General features: G+C 33.6%; 8 protein-coding genes across 15 annotated transcripts; 5 read left to right on the forward strand and 3 right to left on the reverse strand.

The window, feature by feature from the left end:
* The first annotated feature begins 2,939 nt into the window (after positions 1 to 2,939).
* LOC149518318 (uncharacterized) lies at positions 2,940 to 3,795 on the forward strand. The gene has a single exon (XM_089761683.1). It carries the CDS (start codon positions 2,953 to 2,955, stop codon positions 3,793 to 3,795), a length of 843 nt encoding a protein of 280 aa, XP_089617809.1. The 5' UTR covers positions 2,940 to 2,952.
* A 55-nt stretch (positions 3,796 to 3,850) lies between these two features.
* LOC111286614 (uncharacterized) lies at positions 3,851 to 4,801 on the forward strand. Its single transcript, XM_022876669.2, has 2 exons — positions 3,851 to 3,860; positions 3,993 to 4,801. The coding sequence occupies exons 1-2, from the start codon at positions 3,851 to 3,853 to the stop codon at positions 4,799 to 4,801; spliced, it is 819 nt and encodes a 272-aa protein (XP_022732404.2).
* Positions 4,075 to 6,196, forward strand: LOC111286560 (putative LRR receptor-like serine/threonine-protein kinase At3g47570). 5 transcript variants are annotated; one of them, XM_089761682.1, is made up of 4 exons: positions 5,062 to 5,244; positions 5,315 to 5,400; positions 5,569 to 5,646; positions 5,755 to 6,196. In XM_089761682.1, exons 1-4 carry the CDS (start codon positions 5,204 to 5,206, stop codon positions 6,060 to 6,062), a joined length of 513 nt encoding a protein of 170 aa, XP_089617808.1. In that variant the 5' UTR covers positions 5,062 to 5,203; the 3' UTR covers positions 6,063 to 6,196. The 5 variants fall into 5 exon arrangements, with proteins under 5 accessions (XP_089617806.1, XP_022732324.2, XP_022732327.2 ...); XM_089761680.1 differs by having other exon boundaries at positions 4,075 to 5,400; positions 5,755 to 5,969; XM_022876592.2 differs by having other exon boundaries at positions 4,799 to 5,333; positions 5,755 to 5,894.
* A 2,994-nt stretch (positions 6,197 to 9,190) lies between these two features.
* On the forward strand, positions 9,191 to 12,729 carry LOC111286339 (uncharacterized). The gene is made up of 2 exons (XM_089761684.1): positions 9,191 to 12,051; positions 12,205 to 12,729. Exons 1-2 carry the CDS (start codon positions 9,327 to 9,329, stop codon positions 12,621 to 12,623), a joined length of 3,144 nt encoding a protein of 1,047 aa, XP_089617810.1. The 5' UTR covers positions 9,191 to 9,326; the 3' UTR covers positions 12,624 to 12,729.
* Positions 12,730 to 12,777: 48 nt separating this feature from the next.
* On the reverse strand, positions 12,778 to 14,674 carry LOC111286338 (pleckstrin homology domain-containing protein 1-like). Its single transcript, XM_089763283.1, has 4 exons — positions 14,619 to 14,674; positions 14,393 to 14,460; positions 13,436 to 13,505; positions 12,778 to 13,369 (listed from the first exon to the last, which is right to left on the reverse strand). Exons 1-4 carry the CDS (start codon positions 14,672 to 14,674, stop codon positions 12,874 to 12,876), a joined length of 690 nt encoding a protein of 229 aa, XP_089619409.1. The 3' UTR covers positions 12,778 to 12,873.
* On the reverse strand, positions 14,396 to 16,943 carry LOC111284655 (putative NAD(P)H dehydrogenase (quinone) FQR1-like 3). 4 transcript variants are annotated; one of them, XM_022873459.2, is made up of 5 exons: positions 16,785 to 16,943; positions 15,995 to 16,069; positions 15,786 to 15,879; positions 15,414 to 15,679; positions 14,396 to 15,164 (listed from the first exon to the last, which is right to left on the reverse strand). In XM_022873459.2, the coding sequence occupies exons 2-5, from the start codon at positions 16,018 to 16,020 to the stop codon at positions 14,924 to 14,926; spliced, it is 627 nt and encodes a 208-aa protein (XP_022729194.1). In that variant the 5' UTR covers positions 16,021 to 16,069; positions 16,785 to 16,943; the 3' UTR covers positions 14,396 to 14,923. The 4 variants fall into 4 exon arrangements, with proteins under 4 accessions (XP_022729194.1, XP_022729196.1, XP_022729195.1 ...); XM_022873461.2 differs by having other exon boundaries at positions 15,995 to 16,091; positions 16,785 to 16,916; XM_022873460.2 differs by having other exon boundaries at positions 16,696 to 16,792.
* A 559-nt stretch (positions 16,944 to 17,502) lies between these two features.
* LOC111284654 (anthranilate synthase alpha subunit 2, chloroplastic-like) lies at positions 17,503 to 21,986 on the reverse strand. The gene is made up of 11 exons (XM_022873456.2): positions 21,658 to 21,986; positions 21,117 to 21,301; positions 20,842 to 21,031; positions 20,260 to 20,411; positions 19,731 to 19,846; positions 19,385 to 19,631; positions 19,248 to 19,304; positions 18,904 to 19,056; positions 18,554 to 18,634; positions 18,322 to 18,408; positions 17,503 to 17,971 (listed from the first exon to the last, which is right to left on the reverse strand). The coding sequence occupies exons 1-11, from the start codon at positions 21,842 to 21,844 to the stop codon at positions 17,648 to 17,650; spliced, it is 1,779 nt and encodes a 592-aa protein (XP_022729191.2). The 5' UTR covers positions 21,845 to 21,986; the 3' UTR covers positions 17,503 to 17,647.
* A 674-nt stretch (positions 21,987 to 22,660) lies between these two features.
* Positions 22,661 to 26,991, forward strand: LOC111285737 (large ribosomal subunit protein uL10z-like). Its single transcript, XM_022875324.2, has 5 exons — positions 22,661 to 22,989; positions 23,194 to 23,262; positions 26,170 to 26,268; positions 26,340 to 26,732; positions 26,823 to 26,991. The coding sequence occupies exons 1-5, from the start codon at positions 22,732 to 22,734 to the stop codon at positions 26,964 to 26,966; spliced, it is 963 nt and encodes a 320-aa protein (XP_022731059.2). The 5' UTR covers positions 22,661 to 22,731; the 3' UTR covers positions 26,967 to 26,991.
* Positions 26,992 to 27,079: the final 88 nt, after the last annotated feature.

Below are 27,079 nucleotides of genomic sequence, written 5' to 3' on the forward strand. Positions count from 1 at the left end.
GATCTATTTCAAAATAAGTCGCACTAAATTATTATGAGACTTTATTGATTTTTTCTTAATAAATCTAATGACGGAACTTCTTAAAAGTGGAACACTAGTCTCTATGAATACTTCTAAGATGAGAGAATTATCTTAAATTACTACCAAACTATTAGGACAATTTTAAGAAAATTTTCAATATTAAATAATTCGGTAAATTAAAAATATGATCAAGGCTTGAATAATCTGAAATCAAATCGATACCACCTTTTGAATAGGTGTTGTTAGGGTGCTATAACCTTCTCCACATATAATCACATTCTCGAATTTAAACGATGATTTTATATATCAAAATTTACTATTTAAAGACACCCAAGTCAATCTTAAGACTTTTCTTTAAAATAGGATAGATTCAATCAGATGACTAATCACACTTAAATAAAAAAAATATTAGTGACAACTTCTCTAATCTATATTTAACAATAGATCCATGAATCTATATATATATAATTATTTTTTAAAAAATAAAACACCTAATGATTAATAAATACATATATTATTTGAAATCCAATCTAACTATCGTTTAATTGTCTGCAAGGAAGTATCCGTCCAACACTTGTGCACTTTATGACATAAAAGGAATTATGCATTTTGTCGAGAGAATTTTTGCAGTTTCTTTGTTAAAAAATCTGAAAAGATAAAAGATACTTACGGAGAAGGGGAAATGAAAGAGGAAAGCAAGAGAGAATGAAGATGGAAAGGGTGAAAGGAGAGACAAGCAAGTTAAAAAAAAAAAAAAAAAGAGAAAGAGAGAAAAATAAAAGAATGTTTGAAAGAGCCATTATAGCAAATGAACTACAGAGTTACTGTAATCATTTCTATGAAAAAAGTCAAGAAAAGAATTATATCAATTGTTGAGGTTGATGTTGACTTTTGGCCAAACCTCACACATATATTATAATCAAAATAAATTTTTAAAAAATTTTTACAAGATCAATTTTTTAAAAATTCAAAAATGAAAAAAGCCATATTCGACTTTCCTATGGCCGAAAATGACCTTGTGGCCACTCTCAAAAGAATTTTAAAAAAAAAAAAAAATTTAGTGAATGCCAACTTCGGCCTTTGCATTCACAAAAACAACTTGATATTGGTTGAGTTTGGCTTTCAATGACCATCTGTTTCTCTTCTCTCATCTCATTGATTTCTCCCTTTTGTTTTTTCTCCATCTCTTTGCCTAATTGCCTACTTTCAATTAAACCCTAATTTTTTTTTTGCCAAAAGTCAACAATTTCAACAATTGATAAAATTCTTTCCTTGTCTTTTTTCATAGAAATGAATGCAATGAGCTTTTAGTTCATTTTCTCTAATTACTCTTTCAAACCTTTTTCTATTTTTCTCTTTCTCACTCTTTTTTTTCCTCGCGTGGTCTCTCCCTCCGCCCTTTCCATATTCTCTCACTTTCCTCTATTTCATTCTCCTTTCTCCGTAAGTTTCTTTTATCTTTTCAGATTTTTTAACAAAAAAAATTCAAAAATTCTCTCAACAAAATGTAAAATTCCTTTTATGTCATAAAGTACACAGGTGTTGGACGAAAACTCTCTTGCAAGCAAAATTAGATGATAACTAGAAATGATTCCCAGCATCGCCCGAGATCGATTTGTTTTTTCAAAAATAAAAGTGTATCTATCTCGTTTATGTGAGTCGGATCTAAGGTTTATAAATTAAAATCTGTCAAAATGAACATAAGTAAATTTAGAATGCAAGCTAAAAAGATAAGTTGTTAATCATTAAGGAAATTCAGAAGATAATTTATAAACATAAACAATTAACATTAAGAAAGTTTAAAATATAATCCAGAAGCACAAGCCGTCAATTATAAGACAATTTAAAAGACTTTTTTAGTGCTGACAACTGCAAATATACGTTAAACACCTCTCATTTGAAGATTAGGAGAAAGAAAAATAAGTCATCTAAAGATTTTTAAAGTCAATAACCCAACTCCAAGTATTTTATTAAGATTTTAATCAACTTCATGGAAATAAAGTAATTATTCATCCATTAAGAACAGAAAAATTAACGTAATTCAACTTTATAAATTCAAGTTTATATACTGAAGAGGATGACTATAATAAGAAAAGATGAAAATTACAAGGATTAATCACTTCACAATTTTTTATACAAAATAGAACTAAGAATATGGAAGAGGTAATATATGTTAAGTTTTGAAGGAGACATATTAAATATTACTTTTTAAGATAATTATATGCACTAACTGAATTAAATTTTAAATTTTATCACTCAACAATTTCACCTAACTAGACATTCCTCTAAAATTCATCAGAGTTGATTGGCACATTCTTTCGTTCATGCATTCCACATTTTCCATTACAGCTATTGGTGGTTTATGGCAAGCGTTCTCCTCCTAAAATTTAATAATACAATGCTATTTTATAAAAAAGACAAAGATAATAATGTGTTTATGCAACATGTCAACACTTTCATGACGATTTTCCAAAGTTTAATCTGTTTAGAAAGTGTCAACATTTGCATTCAGCATATTTGAACTAAGTAAATCTTGTTTTGTTGTCTATGAACTTAGAATTTTACGTCTTTTCTCTTCCATTAGACTATAGCAAACCTAAAATCTGGACGACAAGGAAAAGCTAGGTTGTTTAGTAACTATGTTTCGGCCCCGCTGGCTTTCCAAGCACAGAAGGTTCCATCCAAAAACCCCAGAAAACAAAACCAATTGTGTCACCAAAATATGAAAGCAGATTAGACAATTAAACCTTCAAACTCATTAACGAGTAAATATCAACCTTTAAAAAAATGTATAAAGATTTAATATTTTTTAAAAAATTTATTTATTAATGAGATAATATTATTTAATTCACTGACAATGTATAAACTAGTGCATCAAATATAAACCTCATAAATAGATGGGCTGGGGAAAGAAAAAAATCACTGACTAAAATGGGGTCTCGAAGCATCAGTTCTTCAATCAGCAGTGTAGCCACTGTGTTATGGTGTGCCGATTTGTTGCTTGTAGGATTGTTTCCAACCGCTATTACTGGAATCACAATCAAGGGACATGGCAGAGATCGCGAAGCATTGCTTGCCATAAAGTCACAAATTAATCATAATCTACTTGAAGTCACAAGCTCATGGAACGACTCTGTAGCCTTGTGCCAGTGGAAAGGAATAACTTGTGAACGTAGGCATCAAAGGATCACCAAGTTGGACTTAAGCCAGCAACGGTTGGGAGGTACCTTATCTCCCTATGTAGGGAACCTCAGCTTCCTAAGGTTCATCAACCTTCAGGACAACAATTTCTATGGTGTCATCCCCTCTGAAATTGGTCGACTTTCGGGGCTTGAAAGTTTAATTTTAAAAAACAATTCCTTTGGAGGAACAATACCAGTCAATTTGACCCATTGTTCTAACCTCATTCAGTTTATTGCCAGCCGGAACAACCATGTTGGGAATATCCCAGCTGAGCTTGGCAATTTGTTGAAGCTTGAGAAATTGCATATTGGTTGCAAGAATCTAACAGGACAACTGCCGACTTCTCTTGGGAACGTATCCACTCTTCAAGAAATCTTCTTAACTGTGAACAACTTGCAGGGTGGATTGCTTGATGCGCCGCTAGGCCTTCTAAAGAGGTTAGTCTTGCTTCAGCTAGATATTAACAATTTCTCTGGCTTGATTCCTCCTTCATTTTATAACATCTCGTCTCTTGAAGTCTTAACTCTAGGAGGCAATCAACTCCATAGAAGCCTCCCACTTAACTTAGACACAAATTTGCCAAACCTATAAGAATTTGTTATATCAGCTGATACTCTTAGTGGGAATCTACCAGAGTCATTATCCAATGCTTCAAAGTTGGAAAGATCTGATGTTTCAGTGAATCATTTCAGTGGCAAAGTCTCCATTAATTTTCAAAACGTCAAGAATCTTTCTTGGCTAAATATGACCTGATTCCCTTGGTAAGCTTAAAAACCTGCAATTGATAGCCTTCGATGGAAATGCTTTAACTGGGAGAATCCCTACCTCTGTAGGAAATCTTTCACTGCTAAACGTGATTGGTTTAGAAGATAACCTCTTAGAGGGTAGCATTCCTGTTGGGTTTGAAAAATGTCAAAATTTGATGATGATGACATTAAACTCCAATAGGTTAACAGGTCCGGTTCCCAAAGAGATATGTAACATAGAAACACTCTCAGTTTACCTAGATCTGTCCAATAACCTTCTAACAGGCTCCTTTCCTTTAGAAGTAGGGAACTTGAAAACTTTGGTACAACTAGATATATCAGGAAACAAGTTCTCTGGTCAAATTCCTCCTACTCTAAGTAGTTGTACAAGCTTGGAGACTCTTTATTTGGGGAAAAATCATTTTTATGGAAGTATCCCAGCCTGTTTGAGCTCCTTGAGAAGCATTGCTGAGCTGGATCTGTCAAACAACAATTTGTCTGGTCAAATCCCAGTGTATCTTGAGAAATTATCCTTCTTGATATACTTGAATCTCTCTCACAATCACTTTGAAGGACAAGTGCCAACGAAAGGAGTTTTCAGTAATGCAACAGCAATTGCACTAACTGGTAATGATAGGCTTTGTGGGGGAATTGCTGAATTGAATCTGCCAATATGCCACTTTAACGAGCCCAAGAAACAAAAAGGAACTGTTCCACTCAAACTAATCTTGATTGTTTGTGGGGTTCTTGGAATTCTTTTGCTATCATCACTCATTTTCTGTTGGTTGAGGAAAAGAGGAGTAATAAAAGCAGAGCCTTCATCGGCTTCCGCGTGGGAAATTCAATTTTGATGGTTTCTTTTCAGGAACTCCTCAAAGCTACTGATGGATTCGCTTCAGCCAACTTAATTGGCGAAGGATGCTTTGGGCGCGTTTACCGAGGAATTTTAGATCAAAACCAGGAGCGAAATGTAATTGCGGTGAAGGTGATGAATCTACTAGAACAAGGTGGTTCCAAGAGCTTCCTCAAAGAATGTAAAACATTGAGAAATGTCAGGCATCGTAATCTTGTCAGGATAATATCTGCTTGCTCTGGTATTGATTTTCAAGGCAATCCTTTCAAATCCCTTATGTATGAGTTCATGCCCAATGGAAGTTTAGAAGGATGGTTGCATGCAACAAAAGAAGCAAATACCATTGAACATGGAGAACCAAAGATCTTAAACTTTCCTCAAAGACTAAACATTGCAATTGATGTGGCCTCAGCACTTGATTACCTCCATCATCACTGCGAGGTGCCTGTAGTTCATTGTGATTTGAAGCCAAGTAACATTCTGCTTGACCATGACATGGTTGCTCATGTAGGAGACTTCGGACTAGCCAGGTTTTCCCCAAAATCCATCAACAATTCTTGTGGAAATTCTACAAGCACTCTTGGTCTAAAGGGAACCGTGAGTTATGCTGCACCAGTTAAATTAATATATCTACTTATAATAACCCTGAGCCAAAGTGGGATAGAAGCTGGAAAACTAATGCTCTTAATCTTAAAATGTAAATCTTTCATAACGATTTGTTGGGCAGCAAGATTTAAATTGGTAATAATTCCTATTTTTGGGCAGAGTATGGCATTGGAACAGTGGCAACAACAAGCAAGGACATGTACAGCTTTGGAATACACCTGCAGGAAATGTTCACAGGTAAGAGACCCACCGATGATATGTTCAAAGATAGTCTAACACTTCACCATTTCACAAAGATAGCATTGCCTGATCAAGTACTTGAAGTTGTGGATCCATTACTTCTAGCTGGAGATAACGAAGAAGAGAATGCGTGTAGCAGCAGAAATCCAAGGAGAGCAAACATGGAAGAAACCAAAAAGAAAGAGTACCTGATTTCCATCTTGGGAGTTGGAATTGCTTGTTCCGTTGAATCACTCAAAGATCGCATGGACAGTGTCAATGCGTCCAAGCTACTGCATTCTATCAGGGACAAATTTCTAGGGACCGGAATCCGGACACAGAGAAACACGTATTTAGAATGGAGTTTGGTTATTTTGTGTTGTAGCCAAAAACATTACTACTTGTTTTTCTCAGTAAAACTTCCCGAATTCTAATAATTTTGAAAGTTCTGTCATCAAAACTTGCAATCAAATTGAGAAATTCGTAAACTACAGTAAAATTTTTCTAAACCAAAGACAATTAAAATTATTATTATACTCAATCAAAGCACAACGAAGATTAAAGCAAACGCAACTATTTAATTTTATTTGTTCAAATCAAATAAAATCACTGCTACAATTTATATTAAATCATAGTCTAAAGAAGCAGTTCAATTCTCAATGAAGATGAGTACTAGCAAATCAGCCCTATCATAAATATATATATATATATATAAAGGGAAAATTTTTCGTGTATGTGCTATGGCAAGGATTATAATGTTTACTTCTATATTTATTATTGGAAATCTAATTATATATAATTATTTTTAAAAACCTAAAACACTTAATTATTAATAAATATATTTATTTTTTGAAATATAAAATTTATATTTAATTTATTAATAGTATATAAAATTTATACATTAATAATGTATTAAATATAGATCCTTATATGCATATGTGCTAAAATGCATCCAAAGTATAAGGTGAAACTCAGTAGATTCAACAAACTTTCTAATAATATATAATATTTATAGTAATAATCTATCCATTAATACAAAATTTTATTAAAATTCACTATTGTAGATAATAGTATCTCATCAAAAAAAAAAATTTCTTTCAATCTTTAAAAACTCAAATATCTACCTTTAACCTTTAAAATTCACTCAAAAATCATCATTAGATCTTAATAATATGAAGTAAACAAAGTTCAATAATTTATCAAAATAGATCATGAAAATTAATGAAAGATTTCATAATTTTTTTTATTTTTCTCTCAAAACTTCAACTCATAATAATAACAACTAATATAATATTTTTCTTAAAAAAAAAGATGACATATGCTTACATTTAGAAGATTAACTCGATTGTAATCTCCGATTTTAAATATTGACTTGATTTTTCATGCTTTCTAATCTTAAGAAAGATGAAAATAAAAACTCACATTTTCTTTCTTGTTTCACGATAATTAGATTTTCTCTCCTAAAATGCTTCTACCACTTTTTTTTAGTAATTAATTTCTTAATAAACTAATGAATTTTAGTAATAATCTAACTCAATTATCATTTAAACTAAGATATTACACAATATATGACCATTTATTCTTTTTTTCTCATCATTCTTTCATTTTTTTTTCCCTTATTCTCCTTGCCTTTCCTTTCTTTCTTAACTCACAGCTTATTTTTCCTATCGTTTCGGTCAAACAAATAATTAATTAGGTTTTGGTTGGTAGGAGAAAGAAAATGAAACTTAAAATTGGTAAGAGAGAAAAAAATGTTATAGAAAAGAAATTCTGAATGATTAATCATCAATATCTTAAGTCAATCTTAGTCCATCAAACATATACTGAATTGACCAAAAAAACATGCTATTGAAAACCAAATTTATATTAAAAACAGGAAGTTAGAATTAAAAGAAAAAAAAAAAGAGAAAAGAAATTGTGAATAGTAGTCATTTGTTATTTATACAACTCAAATCAATCCTTTCAAAATTAAATTGATTTCATTTCTTATTCTTTTCGGTTTCGAGGTGAACCAGCTGTTTAATCTTTGTGGGAGATTTTGACTCCACCACGGCTAGCATTGGTCGTACTCATGGTCATGCACGCAATTTAGCTTGAGCAGGACTTGCGTAGGAGAGATTAATGATGGTGGAAGACATGCTGTGCTTAATTTCTTTTTTGGTAACGTTTGCTATTTTTTATAAGATTATTGTGATAATATAATTATTGAGATAATTTTATTATTAAGATAATCATAACGTTCATGATTTGAAATTATTTTGTTTAGTTAATAATAATTAATTTTTAAAAATTAAAAATTATTATGTTTGATATTACTAAAAATCAAACATTATTTTATTTAAAAATATGAAAATAACCATACATTAATAGTTACATAAATTAATAATTTTATAGTTGTTTAAAGATAATAATTTTTAAAATATTAATAATATTTATTTATTTTATAATAAATTATTAAATTAATAAATATATTTATTAATAAGTAAATTTATTTTTATAATATAAATTATTAAAATAAATATCAAATTACAAAATGAAACCATTCTATTAAATTCATAATAAAAAAATAAAAAATTACATTATATATAAAATATTAAAAATAATAAATATATATATACACATGATTTTAAACTTGTTATAATGAATTAGTTTGAAAATATTAAAATTTATAATATAAAATAATTATAATTTTAAGATGTAATAAGATTTTAATTCACATATTAAATAAGTAAAATGGACTATTATTAATTTTATATTTCACTTCACCTCATAATAAAAGTTTCTCACATTTTTGTAGAAGAATTAAATTACATTTCAAGATAATGATCTAATTATTCTCGGTGAGCAAAAATCATCGTCATATAAAATCATCAAGTGTTTACCAAACATAATGATTTAATTATCATATATAAATCATTATAAATTTTAAAATAATTACCCTATACCAAACACTACCTTTGAGTAAGCCTCCCATATTAAGTTTTGCACATTCTTGAGGACCGAAAAAATTCAGAAATACATGGTAACAGAAACACTAATTAAGCAAGCACCACAAAATTTATCTTATGTTTTTATATGTTAAATATTAATATTTTTTAGAAGAAGAAACTCCAAATCAATGAGATAAGATATATATATGAACATTTTATATTTGATGCAATTTTTTTAAAAGCCACAAACATAATCAAATATCACATCAATATAATCAATTAATAATCAATTATTTTATAATAATTAAGTTAAAATTATTGAATAATTAAATAATAAATTATAATATAATTAAACAATTAAACCACAAATAGTGAAACTTGAATTAGAAAATCAAGTTCTAGGGCTTTTTCTTTGAATTTAAGCCAATGCTTCACAGGATAATTAAATAGTAATTAAGTTAAAAAATGGTCAGACTCCTCTTCCTATTGGATTGTCCAGAATAACATTTTTACATACTTCTGGTGTTGAATATTCCTGGAAAATGCTAGGATGCGACGAGCGATGGACCAGGAGTTATAAGCAACTTGACTAAAATTGGTAGTTGGATGTCACTCTCAAGTGTATTGCGTTTGTCTCGGGGAGTTACTAGTCTGCCAATCATGTTGGTCATTCAATTCAACCAAATTCTTTGATAACAAATTTATGGGCCGGAGAAAGAAATAATCACGATATATCCTTAGAAATTATCATTATCTTGTCCTACAAAAATGGCGTCTCAAAGCATCAGTTCTTCATTCAGCAGTGTAGCCACCGTGTTATGGTGTGCCGGTTTGTTGCTTGTAGGATCGTTTGCAACCGCTATTACTGGAATCACAATCAATGGACATGAGAGAGATCGCGAAGCATTGCTTGCCATAAGGTCACAAATTAATCATGATCCACTTGGAGTCACAAGCTCATGGAACGACTCTGTAGCCTTGTGCCAGTGGAAAGGAATAACTTGTGGCCGTAGGCATCAAAGGATCACCAAGTTGGACTTAAGCCAGCAACGGTTGGAAGGTACCTTATCTCCCTATGTAGGGAACCTCAGCTTCCTTAGGTTCATTAACCTTTTGGAGAACAATTTCTATGGTGTCATCCCCGCTGAAATTGGTCGACTTAAGAGGCTTGAAAGTTTAATTTTACAAAATAATTCCTTTGGAGGAACAATACCAGCCAATTTGACCCATTGTTCTTACCTCATTCAGTTTGTTGCCAGCTGGAACAACCTTGTTGGAAATATCCCAGCTGAGTTTGGCAATTTATTGAAGCTAGAGAAACTACGAATTTATGCCAACTTTCTAACTGGGCAACTCCCAGTTTCATTGGGGAACCTTTCCTGTCTACATCTGCTTAATGTAGGTAGGAATAGCTTACAAGGGAGAATTCCTGATACGTTGGGCCAGCTTAAAAGGTTAGTCAATCTTTCACTGGACGAGAATAATTTCTTTGGCTTAGTTCCTTCTTCAATTTATAACATCTCTTCTCTAGAGATATTCGGTCTAGCATATAATCGATTCCATGGGAGCCTCCCTGACCACATAGGCTTCACACTTCTAAACGTTCGAAAAATTTATATTGATAATAATAGTTTCTCTGGGACTCTGCCAGAGTCATTATCCAATGCTTCAAAGTTGGAAGCATTTGATGTTTCCAGGAATCATTTCAGTGGCAAAGTGTCCATTAATTTTCAAAACGCCAAGAATCTTTATTGGCTAAATATGGAAATAAATAATCTGGGAAGTGGTGCCGCAGGGGATTTAGATTTTTTAACCACCTTAACTAATTGTAGCAGATTGCAAAGTTTTAGCATAGCTGTTAATCAATTTGGTGGCTTGCTACCAAATTCCATAACAAACCTTTCGACAACAATTAGAATTATATACCTAGGTTTTAATCAAATAACCGGCACCATACCTTTGGGGATAACAAACCTCGTAAATCTAATAGGAATTGGTTTGGAGCAGAACCAACTGACTGGCACTATTCCTGATTCCCTTGGTAAGCTTAAAAACCTGCAATCAGTAACCTTCGGTAGAAATGCTTTAACTGGGAGAATCCCTACCTCAATAGGAAATCTTTCACTGCTAAGCAGGATTGGTTTAGAAGAAAACCTCTTAGAGGGTAGCATACCTGCTGGGTTTGAAAAATGTCAAAATTTGATGCTGATGACATTAAAGTCCAATAGGCTAACAGGTCTAATTCCCAAAGAGATATTTAGCATAGTAACACTCTCAGTTTACCTAGATCTGTCCAATAACCTTCTAACAGGCTCCCTTCCTTCAGAAGTAGGAAACTTGAAAACTTTGGTAAAACTGAATATATCAGGAAACAAGTTCTCCGGTCAGATTCCTGCTACTCTAAGTAGTTGTTCGAGCTTGGTGACTCTTTCTTTGGGGAAAAACCATTTTTATGGAAGTATCCCAGCCTCTTTGAGCTCCTTGAGAAGCATTGCTGAGCTAGATCTGTCAGATAACAATTTGTCTGGTCAAATTCCAGTGTATCTTGAGAAATTATCCTTCTTGATATACTTAAATCTCTCCTACAATCACTTTGAAGGACAAGTGCCAACGAAAGGAGTTTTCAGTAACGCAACGGCGATCGCACTAACTGGGAATGACAACCTTTGTGGGGGTATTGCTGAATTGCATCTGCCATTATGCCACTACAACGAGCCCAAGGAACAAGGAAGAAATGTTCCACTCAAACTAATCTTGATTATTTGCGGGGTTGTTGGAATTCTTCTGCTATCATCACTCCTTTTCTGTTGGTTGAAGAAAAGAGAAATGGAACCAGAGCCTTCATCGACTTTCCGCTTAGGAAATTCATTTTTGCTGGTTTCTTTTCAACAACTCCTCAAAGCTACTGATGGATTCGCTTCAGCCAACTTAATTGGTGAAGGAAGCTTTGGCCGCGTGTACAGAGGAATTTTAGATCAAAACCAGGAGCAAAATGTAATTGCAGTGAAGGTGATGAATCTGCAAGAACAAGGTTCTTCCAAGAGCTTCCTCAAAGAATGTAAAACATTGAGAAATGTCAGGCATCGTAATCTTGTCAGGATAATATCTGCTTGCTCTGGTATTGATTTTCAAGGCAATCCTTTCAAAGCCCTTATGTATGAGTTCATGCCCAATGGAAGTTTAGAAGGATGGTTGCATGCACCAAAAGAAGCAAATACCATTGAACATGGAGAACCAAAGATCTTAAACTTTCCTCAAAGACTAAACATTGCAATTGATGTGGCCTCAGCACTTGATTACCTCCATCATCACTGCGAGGTGCCTGTAGTTCATTGTGATTTGAAGCCAAGTAACATTCTGCTTGACCATGACATGGTTGCTCATGTAGGAGACTTCGGACTAGCCAGGTTTTCCCCAAAATCCATCAACAATTCTTGTGGAAATTCTGCAAGCACTCTTGGCCTAAAGGGAACTGTTGGTTATGCTGCACCAGGTACATTAATTTATCTACTTCTTATAATAACAACCCCCAGCCAAAAAGGGGTAGAAGCTGGTAACTAATGCTCTTAATCTTAAAATGTAATTCTTTCATAATGATTTGTTGGGCAGCAAGATTTAAAAGGCCATAAATTCCTATGTTTGGCAGAGTATGGCATTGGAACAGAGGCAACAACAAGCGGGGACATGTACAGCTTTGGAATACTCCTGCTGGAAATGTTCACGGGTAAGAGACCCACCGATGACATATTCAAAGATGATCTAACACTTCATCATTTCGCAAAGATGGCATTGCCCGATCAAGTACTTGAAGTTGTGGATCCATTACTTCTAGATGGGGATAAGGAAGAAGAGAATGCAAATAGCAGTAGAAACCAAAGGAGAGTACACATGAAAGAAACCAAAAAGAAAGAGTGCCTGGTTTCCATCTTGGAAGTTGGAATTTCTTGTTCTGTTGAATCACCCAAAGATCGCATGGACAGTGTCGATGCAGCCAAGCAACTGCATTCTATCAGGGACAAATTTCTACGGACCGGAATCCGGACACAAAGAGAAGCACGTGTTTAGAATGGAGTTTGATTGTTTTTTCTTGTTGTAGCCAAAAACAATACTACTTGTTTTTCTCAATAAAACTTCCTGAATTCTAATAAAAGTAAAATTTTTCTAAACCAAAGACACAACTAAACTTGTTATTATACTGAAAATCAAAGCACAACGAAGATTAAAGCAAACGCAACTATTTGATTTTATTCGTTCAAAGCCAAATTTTTATATTACAAAAACGAGAAATTAGAATTAAAAGAGAATTTCAGTGAAATCACCGGCTCTTGCTATCGTAATCGACAACCTCGGAATCGGTAATGGACCGTGAATGTTGGACGATGGACCGACCAATGGAATTGATCCAATCCTCTTTCTCTTTCTCCGTATCGGCGATGAAACACATGGTGGAATCTCGAGTGGAGAGCTTGAAAGCGAAGGCCTTGTTCACGATATCCTCGGCTTCCTTGACTGTGAGGCAAGGGCCCACCGATACCACGCCACGTGGAGTGGAGCCGCGGGTGACGGAAGCCGGGTCCTTGAACCATAACAGCTTTCCTTGCTTCAAGACGAACCAGCGGCGTCGCCAGTTCTTGATGTAATCACCTTGTTTAGTTAGCCAACCGCCTCGTTCGGGCCCGCTCCAGAACTCGATACCTTTGTAGTCATCCGGATTCGGGTCCTGACCCGTTGCCGCTCGCCATAGATTCTCCGTGTTGTTTAACGAGAGAGAGATATAGAGTTGGTGTTTGGGCAAGGAAATTAGTTTGTGTCTTTACTTGGCAGTTCTTTGGCAGTTTTTACTGAACTTGGAGATGCCTTCGGCATTCGAAATAAACGGCGCCGTTTTGATGATGTTGATAGGAGAATAAGCAGAAACAATAAATTCGAAATTAGCTTTATGTCTAACTTAATTTGAAACCAATAAGATTTCACGTAATTTTAATTTTTTAAAGAAATTAGGGACAGGAACGCCTTAAAATTATCCACAAATATCAGTTCAATCCAAATTTATTTTTTCTCGTCAACATTTAAAACTAATTTTTTTTTAATACAAAAAGGTTATAGTTTGAAAATAAAAAATAAATTTTAAATATTAATATTTTAAATTTAAATTTATTAAATATTATATTTTAAAAATAATTATACGAATCAAATTGATCTAAACCAAATTTTTTAAAGTAAAATTTTTAATATACTAAATTGATATGAAAAAATTATATTTTTAAAATCAGCCAAAAATAAATATTACTCCAAAAAAACTTGAATAGACACTAGCAAGAAAATTTATATAGATGAGCGGTGACAAGAAAGAGTTACGGGTGAAAAAAAAAAAACAAAAATTGATTAAAAAATGTAGTGTTTAGTTTAACCTAGATTGATTTTTTTTATTCGGTATGAATTAATTTGAATTATTAAATTTGTATATTAAATTTGAATCAAATTTTGAATCAAAAGATGAAAAAATTAAAAAAAATTCAAATGAATCGAATTATATATAATTTTTAATTTTTATATATGTTTAAATTTTTATAAAATAAAAATAATAATTTTATATCAAAATCTATTTAAATATATTAAAATTTTATATTAAAACAATATATATAATTAAAATTTAGAATATTCAAAACAAATCAAATTGATAAAATTATATTTAATTTGGTCCGAATTGTATGAAAATTTTATTTGAATTTAAATCAAATTTTAAAAATTTATAATATTATATAATAATAAAAAAATTAAATCAAATACAATTCAATCTAAATCATTATCATCCCAAAAAAAGGTAAGGGCACGTGTTAAAGGAATAATATCAAGAACTTTGAGTGATTGAATATTCGGTGAAGCAATAAAGAAAGGCATCCTACAACATCATCTTCCACTAGTTCAATTTCTTGGATAAGTTATTCAACATGGCAGACGTAATCGAGGTTGATAACATGTTCATTTCCCTTGAGGCCTGAGGGATGGCAACAAGAAAGATTGATCAGAAAACTTGATGAGGTTGGGGAATCTTATTACCATTTGGCAGTAGGCATGTCAGCTTCTTGGCTAGATTTGAACCCAAACACACACATACACACACATACACACACACACACACACACACAAAAACATTAAAACAATCAAACCAGAAGATATATGATTCGATGCTGCATATATATATATATTTATTATTGGATCCGGACGCTATAATGCAAGCTCAAGCTGCAAAATCCATCATCTTTAGTTAAGTAGTAGCTGTCTTTTCTTTTGTTAGCCTGTGCGGAAATATTCTTCACATTGTCTTTGCATTCTGAGATTCTACTTCTTCTTGAAGTTGTGTTTTATGCTGAAAGGGGCTTGTTCTTGAGTTTCTTGGCTATTTCTGCAACATATTTGCCTTGGTGAAAGGCCTGTTGGAGCTCTAGCTCGGTGGGTTCACGGGATCCGTCGGCTGCATAAGTGCCAGCTCCATAAGAGGAGCCACCCTTTACCTCATTCATCTCAAACATGCCACTGCCGAAAGTGTATCCAAGAGGGACAAATATCATACCATGATGTGCTAGCTGTGTCACAGCAGTTAATCTGCATATCAGGTAGAAAAAAGAGAGAGATTGAATGTTACACATAACACAATTATGCAGTGCTCAAAGTGCTCGTAACAGTTTTTCATACTAGTTCTACTTGACATAGCATAATTAACCTCTTTGTCAAATTTTAATTAGGACAATTGGATAGATTAACAAGAATTACAAAATCTTCATTTTTACACACATATTATATATGAACTGATATAGCTCTGAGAATATCTAAAATTGAAAAGAAGGAACTTACGCTGTAAGCTCCTGACCTCCCCCATGGAAACCGGTACTCCAGAAGATGCCAGCAGGCTTTCCAGCAAGTGCTTGGCGTTCCCACAGCTCACTAGTAGCATCAAAGAAAGCCTTGAACTGAGCTGCCATGACACCAAAACGAGAAGGAAACCCAAAGAGAAAACCATCAGCATCTATAAGCTGTTCTGGCCTAATCTCTGGTACATCATCTGCTTTAGCAGGTGCCTTCATCTTTTGCAGTATTACATTGGATATTGTTTCAGGTACCTGTTGAATCAACGAAGTCTAATTTAATAATATCAAAAGGCCATTTTTCTTTAAGCGGTCCCATTTCTCATTTGATAATTACTGATTCTTACCATAATAAAACTACCTGCCAAAGTGTTGCTTCAACACCTTGAACTGCATTAGCCCCCCGTTGCACTTCCCTTGCCATAGTCTCAACATGACCATATAACGAGTAATACCTATCCAAGGCAGTACCATAATATTCAGGGACAGGTAAATATAGTAATAATTTATAGCAAATTTCAAGTAAAGATGTGTGTATTCATGCACATTGGTCAAGGGATCAGTACTCACACTATGTACAACTTGGCTTTAGCCATATCTGCAATTGGGCTGGACGTTTGACCTTGACACACCAACTGCTTATGCCTGTATGACCAATTCAACAATACTGGGAAAACTAAATCAAAACTATCGAATTATCATCAACACTTGAAATTACTTAAAAGATTACTAGGAATTTGTATAACTTTCTTTTGCACACACAATTTACCCTCAAAAGTCAAAACCCATAATAAAAATAAATGCAGTGAATTGTTGAAGACAAATCAGGCAAATGTCACAATTCTAAATCCTTAATTATAGGTTTGTCAGGCATAGCTAAGAAATCAAAAGTACGAAAACGCCTTGGACATCCGTCTCCTAAAAGCAATAATTAAACCATCCAACTCCATATCAGTAGGTAGATTTTACAACCACCCAGACAGAAAACAGATGCATCACAAATACAGGTAACCTATTTGTCCATGGCTATTTTACTAAAACAATCAAAACAGCATTCTTAAAGTGATTCATGGTTGAATATTCCAAAAATACATATATATAGCAACGGGAAAGCTGCGTCATCTTCACAATATTTTATCCAAGAAATTCCAAAGCCATCAAGAATTAAAACAGAATATTAAGTAATTGGAAATAAATCATTCAGAAAGATAACAATCCAATTAATGCAAAATGCAGAGAAACCCAGAATCAGTTACAAGCCTCTTTAACACCTTCTTTAAGCAGAAACTCTTGCGCATCAACATGGATAGACAGATAAATTGAATGAAAAATGGAACGAAAAGAAGTTGAGATATGTTACCTTATGTTGAAGGAGACGGAACTTACGGAAGTACTTGTAAGAAGAGAGAACAATGTGAGCCAGGAGAAACAGATAATGAGGCTTTTGGCTAAGGTCGAAACTCTAAAGTAGTTTTAGGCTGGCGGGTTTGGCTTGTCTACAAAGAAGATATACAATATTGTATCAGATAACCTTACTAACGTGGCAAATTAAGTGTTTGTTTTTTTCTGTTCTTGTAGTTAGCTTTCACGTTTCCAAAAGGTTAGCTAAATTATACAAGCAATCTTGATGTACATTTTAAATTTTAATTTTAATATTTATAATTTTTATTTTTCCTTTAAACTCTGATTTTTTATGTAAAAGAATTAAATTTTAAAATTTAAATCTTAATATATACAATTGTAACTGGTTTATATATATATATATATATATATATATATATATAAAAGAATTCTTATCGCAAACTAAATCTTATCATCGACTTACTAGCTGCTACTTTCTCTATGAGGAAGACAATTTAACTATGTAAATCTTTTGTATAAACCTTTGTTTGTTTATATGTCAATATCTTTTTGTTCGAACAAAATGAAATGAAAAAAAAAATGAACATTTTGTATTTTGCTGAAGCCAACTAGATGAGAATAAAAAGTTTTTTTTTCCCACAAACTATCCAAAACAAGAGTCCTGAAACATTGATGAAGAACCATATATGATATATCACGTCTCTTTGGGGTAGAAATTGGCAAAGAAAAAAGAGAAAACGCTTTGAACATTTAGTTCTTATATGTATTTGTGTATTGCACATATATGAAAGAAACAAGAAAGCCACTCCCTCTTTACAAAAACCAGCGACTATTAGCTGCAATTATAGAGAAGAGATTGAATTATTTCTCAACAAATGAGGACTCCGCAAGATCAATGGCACGGTCAAGAGCGGCAGCTTTGTTTTCACACTCTCTCTGTTCATCAGCAGGGACACTGTCCGCCACAATTCCGGCCCCTGCTTGGAGGTGAGCAACCCATTCTCGACGATTGTTCACATCCTTGTAGGAATACATGGTGTCATAACGAGTGGCAGTTGGAAAAACAATGGTTCTCAGTGCAAGGGCAATGTCCATATCACCGGAGAATGAAATGCCTCCAAACCCACCACTGTATGGTCCTCGTCTCGTAACTTCTAGCTGATCAATCAACTCCATTGCTTTCACCTGTATTGCGGGGTTAAGAAAATGGGAAAGCACCAAAAAGTCAAACCATATACACTAGGAGGAAGCAAAGAGTATTCAATCATTCTATATGGATTAAAAGAAACACACAGGGTTCGGTTTCTTATCATATAGATGTTTTATTATTTTAAACCTTGTATATATATATATATATATATATATATATATATATATATTTGAAGCTACCAAGACTAAACCCTGGGAACTAAAAGTCCAATACTCTATGAAGAGGCCACACGACTATTAGCATTATTTTAAACTGCAAAACCATGACAAACCAGTAAAAGAAAAACCGACATTAGAAGTAGAAAGAGGGTGGTGACAGGGAAAACCTTTGGTGCCCCGCTAACAGTTCCAACAGGCAATGCCGCACGCAAAGCATCCCAGCTAGTTAGACCATCTAGCGATTCCCCCGTGATCTGCAGATTTCAAGTAGACTTTGTCACTATGAACACGATCATAGTAAGCATTGGACGGTAGTTTAAATAATGGCAGAATGTAAACTTAAAGTTTACATCTCCCTCCATCAGAATCATACATGAACTTCTAGAAAGGGGACCATACCGTCGAGCTGATGTGCATAACATGGGAATATCGTTCGATATTCATCAGCTTTTCAACCTTAACAGATCCTGGCTTGGAAACCTGTGTGAACAACCAGTTTTAAGAACAGACTCACAGCCAGATGTATAGGAGTAGAAAATATCATCAGAGCTTTAATAGTGTATGTTGCCAGCATAATTGTCTCCATGCAATTATTCACAAAAAAGAACATGTTAACAAAGCAGCGATATTCTATATTTGCCAATGCAATCCTGCGAGTGAATGAGCAGCATGGTTTTGATTAAACCATACATTAGACATTCTGCACTTACTGAATGAAAATTAATAGAGTTCAATAAAAGAAAGTAAACCTTTCCAACATCATTCCTTCCCAAGTCAACTAGCATAATGTGCTCTGCACACTGCTTTTCATCAGCCAAAAGTTCTTTTTCCAACATTAAATCTTCCTTAGGTGTCTTCCCTCTTCTAATGGTCCCAGCAAGAGGTCGATTAGTAATCCTTCCCTGTCAACAAGATATAAATATGTGATAAATTCCAATTACAGCAATTTAACGCAATAACACCTTTAACAAGGGAGGGGCAAGAAAACAGGGAACGTCAATAGCAAACCAGAAGATAGAAAGGAATTATACTTAAAATATTATTACATCAAAATGCTCATTCTAATTATTCTTTGGATTGCTGCAACAATTACCTTCTTTACACGTGTAAGAATTTCTGGACTCGACGCAACAAGTATACACCCTCTAGCCTGATCAGAAGAAAAACGTGCACAACAGTTAGAATTTCAACATTAAGCAAGCATTTCCAACCAGGATTAGGAGGCAAAACCTGCAAATACGTCATGTACGGGCTCGGATTAACAATCCTTAGGGCTCTGTATATTTCAAATGGGTCAGCAAACGTTCTCCGCTCAAAACGCTGACTTAAGACAATCTGGAAAATATCACCAGCCAGAATATGCTCTTTAGCCTGCAACACGGCCTCCTTGTATGCATCACTTGTCATGCTTGAAATCTCCAATTTAGGGCCAAAAAAACGAGTATACAACTTTATTGAACCTGCAGGAAGCTTTGGGCTGAACTAGACAATTAAATCAGAAAAACTGCGACTGATCTATAGAGAGAAAAAGATGTTAAAAGAGAGGTGTGGAATCATTAAAAAAACAATCACTCACAGATCTATATCATGTACTCTAGACACTAAACTTTCCAACCGTTTCATGCCATCATTATAGGCGTCATCAACTGAAGAATATTGATCTAATCGCACCCAATGAATCACAAATGCTTTCTGTGGTAAAAAAAGTTAAGAAATCAAAGAGAAAATTATATTCTCAAAGGTAGCCACAATATCCAACTAAAATTTAAAATCAAGATCTAGTAAAACAAGCTAACAAAATTACAAAGAAAATGTTAAAAAAGAAAACCTCTTATCAAGATGAGTAACGTACATTCATAAAAAAAATAGAAAGATGTGTAAATCACATGAATCTTGGCATCACCATAATGGCCTTTGAAACAGCCTTGGGTTTTGAAAGCAGATTACGTAAGTGGTACACAATTTCTCCACTTAAATTTGTGAAACACCCGAAAGAAATAAGAGATTACACTTAAAGATGCATATATTCAACCTTGCAAGCAAAACATATGTAGATGCACCAAAAAAATGAATTATATATAGCCTATAGGCCAAATGTAAAATACCTTCTCAACATGGTCAAATACAATCACATCATCATAGAGGCCTAGATGAACATCTGGAAGGTTTCTGTCATCCAGAGGAGCACTAGGGAAAGGCAGCTTCTTCTTTTCTACGTAGCGCACTGTATCATATGAGAAATAACCAACCCAGCCACCTGCTCAAGGACATTGTACCATTACACATTAATTTAATGTCTTAAAAAACCCCACCATTCTTCTATTTCATCCATTAGAAAATGATGTGACTCCTAAATCGTTGCAGAAATGACATCCAAAACAGAAGAAAAAGTCCAACAACAAGGAGATGTGAAACTAAGTAGTAACACAACTCCAGTGTGATAAACAATTTTTCCAGACTAGCTCCTACAACAACAATAACAACAAAAAACTAAGCCTTATATCCCATAACTCTGGAATCGGCTAGACTAGTTCTTTCAGGAATAGAATAAAAAAAATGAAAAATAAACAAGATCAAAATTAACTCTGTAACTGCAAACTATCAAGTAAATGTAAAACCTTTAAACAAAAATCCACAAGAGAGGAATCATAAAGACAAGGGAAAAGCTGTTAGTCCATATCACTCACCACAAAATACTTCCGGAAGCTCATCAACACGTTGCGGGTTCCATCCCTCCATAATTCTCTGCGGAACAGTCATTGGATCATCCACAATCTCTTCTATCCTACGCCCCTCCTCATGGTTCATAATTGTAACCATATTTTCTTTTGCCACGATTTCAATGCTTGGCTGAGCTCCAACCACACTATACCTTCCCTAACAAAAATTAACCCCAAAGAGCATAATCATTACTTAACCATAGCCTATAAACATATAAGAGGCACACGAAGAAGGAACTTACGATGCTGGAAACCTGCAGACCGGGCTCAACAGACTCAAACAGAAAGCTTGGAGCATCCCTATCATCTTCCTTAACTAAACATCGATATGCCATGACCGGCGTTAAGTGATCCGAGAATATACACCGGTAAAGAGGAACTAAATTCCCATTCTTTGAAGCTTCTTTAAATTTCACTGACTGGTCAACTGGTACACAATTTAGATCCATAGAAGCAAATAAAAAAATTAAAAATTTTTCATATAATTATTTAATTTACTGAAAAAAATAAGAACTAAAACATTCAATTTTTGAATTGATTAAGATTTTTTTTTAAAAGAACTTTTCTTTTTAATTAATTTCATTTTCCTTTTGCCATGCATTTCTTGTAAGTAAATATGAACATAAATTAACCGCTTAGCCGCTTTAAGATTAGTAATTTTAATCAAAATTAGAACGGAAGTGACACCATTTTCTATACTTTTTCTACTAGGGAATCAAACAGAATATTCAAATATCAAAAAAAAATTTTCTTTTTTTTAGGTCAAAGTGAAAGTGAGAGTACCCGTAGATGATGACAGAGCAAAGCATTTGAGTGTACGGACGCTGGAAGCGGAGCTGAGAAGGGAAATGGACCTGGAACGGGAGGCTGAGAATCTGAGGTTGAAGTTAACGGAGACGGACGGAGAGAAACGGATGGGAGTTGACGGAGGCTGAAGGGGAGTAACGGCTAGGGTTTCCATGGCGGCCATTGCTGCAATTGTCTTTTTTTTCAAAAACGTCGAACTGCTGCTTGGAATGAATGGACGGGGAATTGTAAAAGAGAGAGAAAATCGGTTTGAGCCGTCAATCGTACTGTTACGTTGGACTCGGGTCGGGTTTTAGTTTGGCAGTGGGCTTGGGTTCACTCTGATTTCGAGATATAAGGATGAAAAAAAATAAACAAAAAAAACGTTATCCACGTGAACAAATTAAGATAAGTGGGACCAAAAAAGTGCAAGGCAGGTGAAATATTTTAATGGAAGTAAGATTCCTCGTACGGTACAACTCAGTTTTGTGGGCCCAGTATCCAATATTAAACCCAGTTACAGAGCCCAAAAGATCCAACCCCTTGTATAGATGCATGATTAAAGTTGTCATCAGGTCGGGTTTAGGACGAGTTTTGCTCGTTCCGAATCTGATTTATGTTTTATTAAATTCGAATTTGATTTTATTTTAAAATTTTTTTGTTTTTTTATATTCGAACTTGATATCAATCCGATATTATATAAATCAAACCCGATCAGATCCGAAATTAATAAAATATTATTTTTAAAATATATAAAATATTATTTTTTAAATATAAATATTTAAAAATATCATTACATAAATAAAAAATTAAATAATTAATTAAAAAATAATTTTTTAATATAATATCCAATCAGATCAGATTTATCTAAAATTCGAATCTGATCCGATCTCGATTGATCCGATAAACCCGAAATTCGAATTTAAAAACAAAAATTCGATTTCATAAGGTTGGGTCATATCGCAACCCGTCAAAGACGGGTTGAATTGCCGTCCATATGCATGATCACGCAGGAGCTGCAACCTGTTTTAGGGTTTTCACTTTGTTTCTTTTGATTGAAGCCAAGCAAACATGGTTTTGAACCTAGTGAAGAGAGAGAAGAAGGGTCAGTACGACAAGAAACTGTGTGGTCTCCTTGATGAGTACTCGCAGATCTTGGTCGTGGCTGCTGATAATGTTGGCTCGACTCAAATGCAGAACATCAGGAAAGGTTTGAGGGGTGACTCCATTGTTCTCATGGGAAAGAATACTATGATGAAGAGGTCCATCAGGATTCATGCTGACAGTACCAGCAATAATGCTATCAGAAGCCTCATTCCTTTGCTTGCGGTATATATTTGGTCTTTCTTTTTCCTACGCTTTTTCTTATTTTATAGAAACTTTTTTAATATTGTTGGTTTTTTTTTTTTCTGAAATATATATGACTAATGAGCAATTTTTTTGTCATCTTTTTTGAGAAAATATTTGGCTTTTTTGTTTATTTTTAAGTTGATGCCTTTTATGGTTGATTACTAGTCCCGTTGCTTATACCAGGGTAATGTGGGGTTGATCTTCACCAAGGGTGATTTGAAGGAAGTTCGTGAAGAAATTGCTAAATACAAGGTAAATGTATTGATTGAAATTTTTACAACATATTTATGGTAGAATGATCTGTTTTGCATTCTTGATTATTCACTTTTGAAAGATGTTTTAACCTCATGATTTTACTTTGACTGTCTCAGTTATTTACCCATGTCTTGATTACCATTTGTTAGCTGCCTAGCTAGTTTGTAAAAATTAAAAGTTTACCTCTTCTTTTTCTTTTTCTTGCAATTCAAGAAATTATCTTTGATGATCCTGTACCAATTTTGCTAATATATACCTCAGCAAGTGGCTGTTAGTCCAATATTATAATCTTTTTATGACTTTTGGCCACTTTATGATGAAAAAATCTGTGCTTCGGATTTGTATCTGAGTTCATGTCAAATATTCTTTTAGTTTTATGCTTAACTACAGTATATCTGCTCTTTTGGCATATGTTGCTTGGACTTAGGATTTGGCATGTGGTGTTCTGAAATTTTTGCTATATTTTAAAGGTTGATTCTCTATACTAATGTCTACTTTGAGGTTTGGGGCGTATGTCAGAACATGGATACGTAAACAAAAATGAAGATACAAAAAATATCACGCTCCGAATCAAGACATAACACGATCGTATTACCTTGAAAAAAATCTCAAAGTAATACGAAGCCTTTTTCTTAATCATTCTAAAATTCTTCAATAAAACAATCTACCAAGTAAAATTCATATCTTTAATCCAACTGATGATACATCTTTATTTATCCAAATACAAATCATATAAAATATAAAACTATCTCTTAAGATCTCATTGGCTAACATATTCTTCAACGACTAAGTAATCTTTCCTATTTCCTCTTCTAGCTTCACACAAGACTAACCAAACTTATCACTTAGTCATCTGTAAAGAAAAAGTAAAAAAGAAAAATGAGTAAGTAAAAAAGAAAAATGAGTAAACCACAGCTCAGTAAGTATAGGCTCACAAACCTTATCAAATCAAGCATCGTTTTCTTATACATCAAATAAATCATTCAAAACATTCATCAAATCATAATATCAAAACATTTCAAGATCATCGTTTTGTCAAATATTTCATAAATTCATAAATCAATGTCAAAATATGTCACTTCATAAATCATTGTAAAATATGTTATCATTCAAATATCATAATCAAACCAAATCATGGATCAATCATTAAAATTATCATAAATCATCATTATCAAACCAAATCATCATTATCATTCAAATCATTAGCTACAGTCACTGTTATAACCCGTGACATTAGCCGTATCGACAATTTCATTCTCATGATTATTGCTAACTATTATAACCCGTTAGCCAGAGCTTACGCTAACTACTATTACCCGTTAGTCAAGGTCGTATGATCATGTCTTTACTAACTATTATTACCCGTTAGCCAGGGTCGTAGAACTAGTTCTGATGTCGATGATCCCACTTTTTAGGGATATAAAAACGTAGCTATCACAAAATCATTCTTTAAACATAAATTATTTTTTTCATTTCATTCATAAGCATGATCCATCATTTACATAGCAAAAACACAAAATAATCATATGCTTGATCCCATTTTCATATATCAAAAATAAAGAAATAAAACATTCATTCATTTAGAAACATAAATATATACATAAGTTCGAAAACAAATAAAGTGTGTGAGATTCTACTTACCTCCATTCGATTCCACCACTTAGTTTTTCCTCCAAAATAATTAATTGCCTATCCAAGATCATTTCAACAGATCATAATTTAATCAACCCTTTTTGAGACCATTTATACAAAAATCAACTAAGTTACACAAAGAGTTAACTTAACTAATTAATATTGGCAGCCTAACCTCTTTTCATTAAAACAGTCATATCTCAATATATCCAAATCGGAATTATGATCTCTTTAATGCGTTAGAAAGTAGACTTGATAAGCTTTCTAACCATATATGGCACACCTTGTAATTCCTTGTAGATTAATTATAACAATTTTTGAAATCCACGTCATATACTGTTGCCAAACAGCCTGTATACCTTCTAATAAAAATTATATATTTATTCACAGGAAACTCCAAATTCAATTTCGCTTGTTTCATTGGAAAGCAGACTCAATAATCTTTCCAAACATATATGGATTAATCTGTAAATTCTTGTATACAAATTAAGGAAAATTTCGTAATTCAACCTGATGCTGCTGTCTTACAACCTGTATATCCTTAAGTTAAAATTAGACAACTCTTCATAGAAAACTCAGATTTGACTTTCGTTTGTTTCATTAGAAACTAGATTCAACATGCTTTCCAATGATATATAATAATCACAGCAATAATCTATCCATTAATACAAAATTTTATTTTAATTCATTATTACAGATCATAACATCTCATCCAAAAATAGAATTTCTCCTTTAATCTTTAAAAACTCAAATCCTTACTTTCAGCATTCAAACTCCATTCAATAATCATCAATAAATCTTAAGAACATGAAATAAACAAAGTTCAGTAATTCACCCAAATAAATCATGAAGATTAATGAAAAATTTCATGATTTTTCTTGATTTTGCTCTCAAAACTTTAACTCCAAATAATAGCAATCAACTTGATATTTCTTTTCAAATAAAAAGAGGGCATGTACTCACCTTTAAGGGATTAACTTAATTGTAGCTTCTGATTGTGAATCTCCAACTTGATTTTTCATATTCTCTAACCCTAAGGAAGATGAGGAGAAAGAACTCTATTTCTTTTCTGTTTCACGATAGTTAGGTTTTCTTTCATCTAATACTTCAACCTTTTTTTCTTTTACTAAATAATGTCTTAATAAACTGATGGGCTTTAGTATTAATCTAGCCCAATTATTATTTGGGCTGGGGTATTACAGAAAAACATTAGCTTCTTTTGTATGTTGATTTGCATTAATCTTTAATAATTATGTGGTTTGGCATGAGCAGGTTGGGGCTCCAGCGCGTGTGGGTCTTCTTGCTCCAATTGATGTCGTTGTTCCCCCCGGCAACACTGGCCTTGATCCTTCTCAAACTTCCTTCTTTCAGGTTCACATATACTTGAGTTTTGCTTTCACGAGCTCTCATGTTTGCTATAATCTCACATTTGAACCTCTCAGGTGCTTAATATTCCGACCAAGATCAACAAAGGTACAGTGGAAATCATCACCGCTGTGGAGCTCATTAAGAAGGGTGAGAAGGTTGGATCATCTGAGGCTGCCCTTCTTTCAAAGCTTGGGATAAGACCATTCTCTTATGGTCTTGTTTTCTTATCTGTTTATGACAATGGATCTGTCTTCAGCCCTGAGGTGCTTGATCTAACTGAAGATGATCTTATGGTGAAGTTTGCCAATGGACTGTCAATGGTTGCTTCCCTTTCTCTGGCTATTTCATTCCCAACTCTAGCCGCTGCACCTCATATGTTTGTGAATGCCTACAAGAATGCCCTTTCTGTTGCTGTGGCCTCAGATTATTCCTTCCCTCAGGCTGAGAAAGTCAAAGAATACCTAAAGGTTGATTGACAAGGCATTGCTTAATTTGTTTTATCTCTTATTAATATTGTTGCTTACTAAAATTGAAGTGATTTGATGATTAAACTATAGGATCCAAGCAAGTTTGCAGTTGCTGCTTCTGCAGCTGTTCCAGCTTCCGGTGCTGCCAACAAAGAGCAGATAGAGCAGTGCGTGGAGCCCAAGGAGGTTGAAGAGGAGTCAGATGAGGACCTGGTTGGTGGTCTTTTTGACTAAATCTAGTTGGCAATTGGACGAGAAAGTAGGATAGAACTAATGTCACGGACATAAAAAAAAATCATGAATCTCACATCGAACATAATAAAAAAATTATTGGGATATAAAAGGGT

The sequence above is a fragment of the Durio zibethinus genome, chromosome 6 (genome assembly GCF_047325235.1).
Source record: "Durio zibethinus cultivar Kanyao isolate XHJ-2024 chromosome 6, ASM4732523v1, whole genome shotgun sequence".
Taxonomy (NCBI): Eukaryota; Viridiplantae; Streptophyta; class Magnoliopsida; order Malvales; family Malvaceae; genus Durio; species Durio zibethinus.

Bases quoted from the DNA above. Each gene is read 5' to 3' on its own strand.
- LOC111284655 (XM_022873459.2), bottom strand. From the start codon at position 16,020: ATGGCTAAAGCCAAGTTGTACATAGT. The intron at 15,880-15,994 runs GTGAGTACTGAT...TGCCTTGGATAG, and splicing joins AAAGCCAAGTTGTACATAGT to GTATTACTCGTTATATGGTC. The intron at 15,165-15,413 runs GTAAGTTCCTTC...CCTGATATGCAG, and splicing joins GGAGGTCAGGAGCTTACAGC to ATTAACTGCTGTGACACAGC.
- LOC149518318 (XM_089761683.1), top strand. From the start codon at position 2,953: ATGGGGTCTCGAAGCATCAGTTCTTCAATCAGCAGTGTAGCCACTGTG.
- LOC111286560 (XM_022876589.2), top strand. From the start codon at position 4,801: ATGGTTTCTTTTCAGGAACTCCTCAAAGCTACTGATGGATTCGCTTCA. The intron at 5,647-5,754 runs GTAAGAGACCCA...CATTACTTCTAG, and splicing joins CCTGCAGGAAATGTTCACAG to CTGGAGATAACGAAGAAGAG.
- LOC111285737 (XM_022875324.2), top strand. From the start codon at position 22,732: ATGGTTTTGAACCTAGTGAAGAGAGAGAAGAAGGGTCAGTACGACAAG. The intron at 22,990-23,193 runs GTATATATTTGG...TGCTTATACCAG, and splicing joins GCCTCATTCCTTTGCTTGCG to GGTAATGTGGGGTTGATCTT. The intron at 26,733-26,822 runs GTTGATTGACAA...ATTAAACTATAG, and splicing joins AAGTCAAAGAATACCTAAAG to GATCCAAGCAAGTTTGCAGT.
- LOC111284654 (XM_022873456.2), bottom strand. From the start codon at position 21,844: ATGGCCGCCATGGAAACCCTAGCCGTTACTCCCCTTCAGCCTCCGTCA. The intron at 21,032-21,116 runs GTAAGTTCCTTC...AATTTTTGTTAG, and splicing joins GTCTGCAGGTTTCCAGCATC to GGAAGGTATAGTGTGGTTGG. The intron at 18,409-18,553 runs GTATGGTCCCCT...TGAAATCTGCAG, and splicing joins TTATGCACATCAGCTCGACG to ATCACGGGGGAATCGCTAGA.
- LOC111286339 (XM_089761684.1), top strand. From the start codon at position 9,327: ATGGCGTCTCAAAGCATCAGTTCTTCATTCAGCAGTGTAGCCACCGTG. The intron at 12,052-12,204 runs GTACATTAATTT...TATGTTTGGCAG, and splicing joins TGTTGGTTATGCTGCACCAG to AGTATGGCATTGGAACAGAG.
- LOC111286338 (XM_089763283.1), bottom strand. From the start codon at position 14,674: ATGTGTGTGTTTGGGTTCAAATCTAGCCAAGAAGCTGACATGCCTACT. The intron at 13,506-14,392 runs GTGCCCTTACCT...TTTCAAATTAAG, and splicing joins TGATATTATTCCTTTAACAC to TTAGACATAAAGCTAATTTC. The intron at 13,370-13,435 runs GTTTATTTCGAA...TGCCAAGTAAAG, and splicing joins AACATCATCAAAACGGCGCC to ACACAAACTAATTTCCTTGC.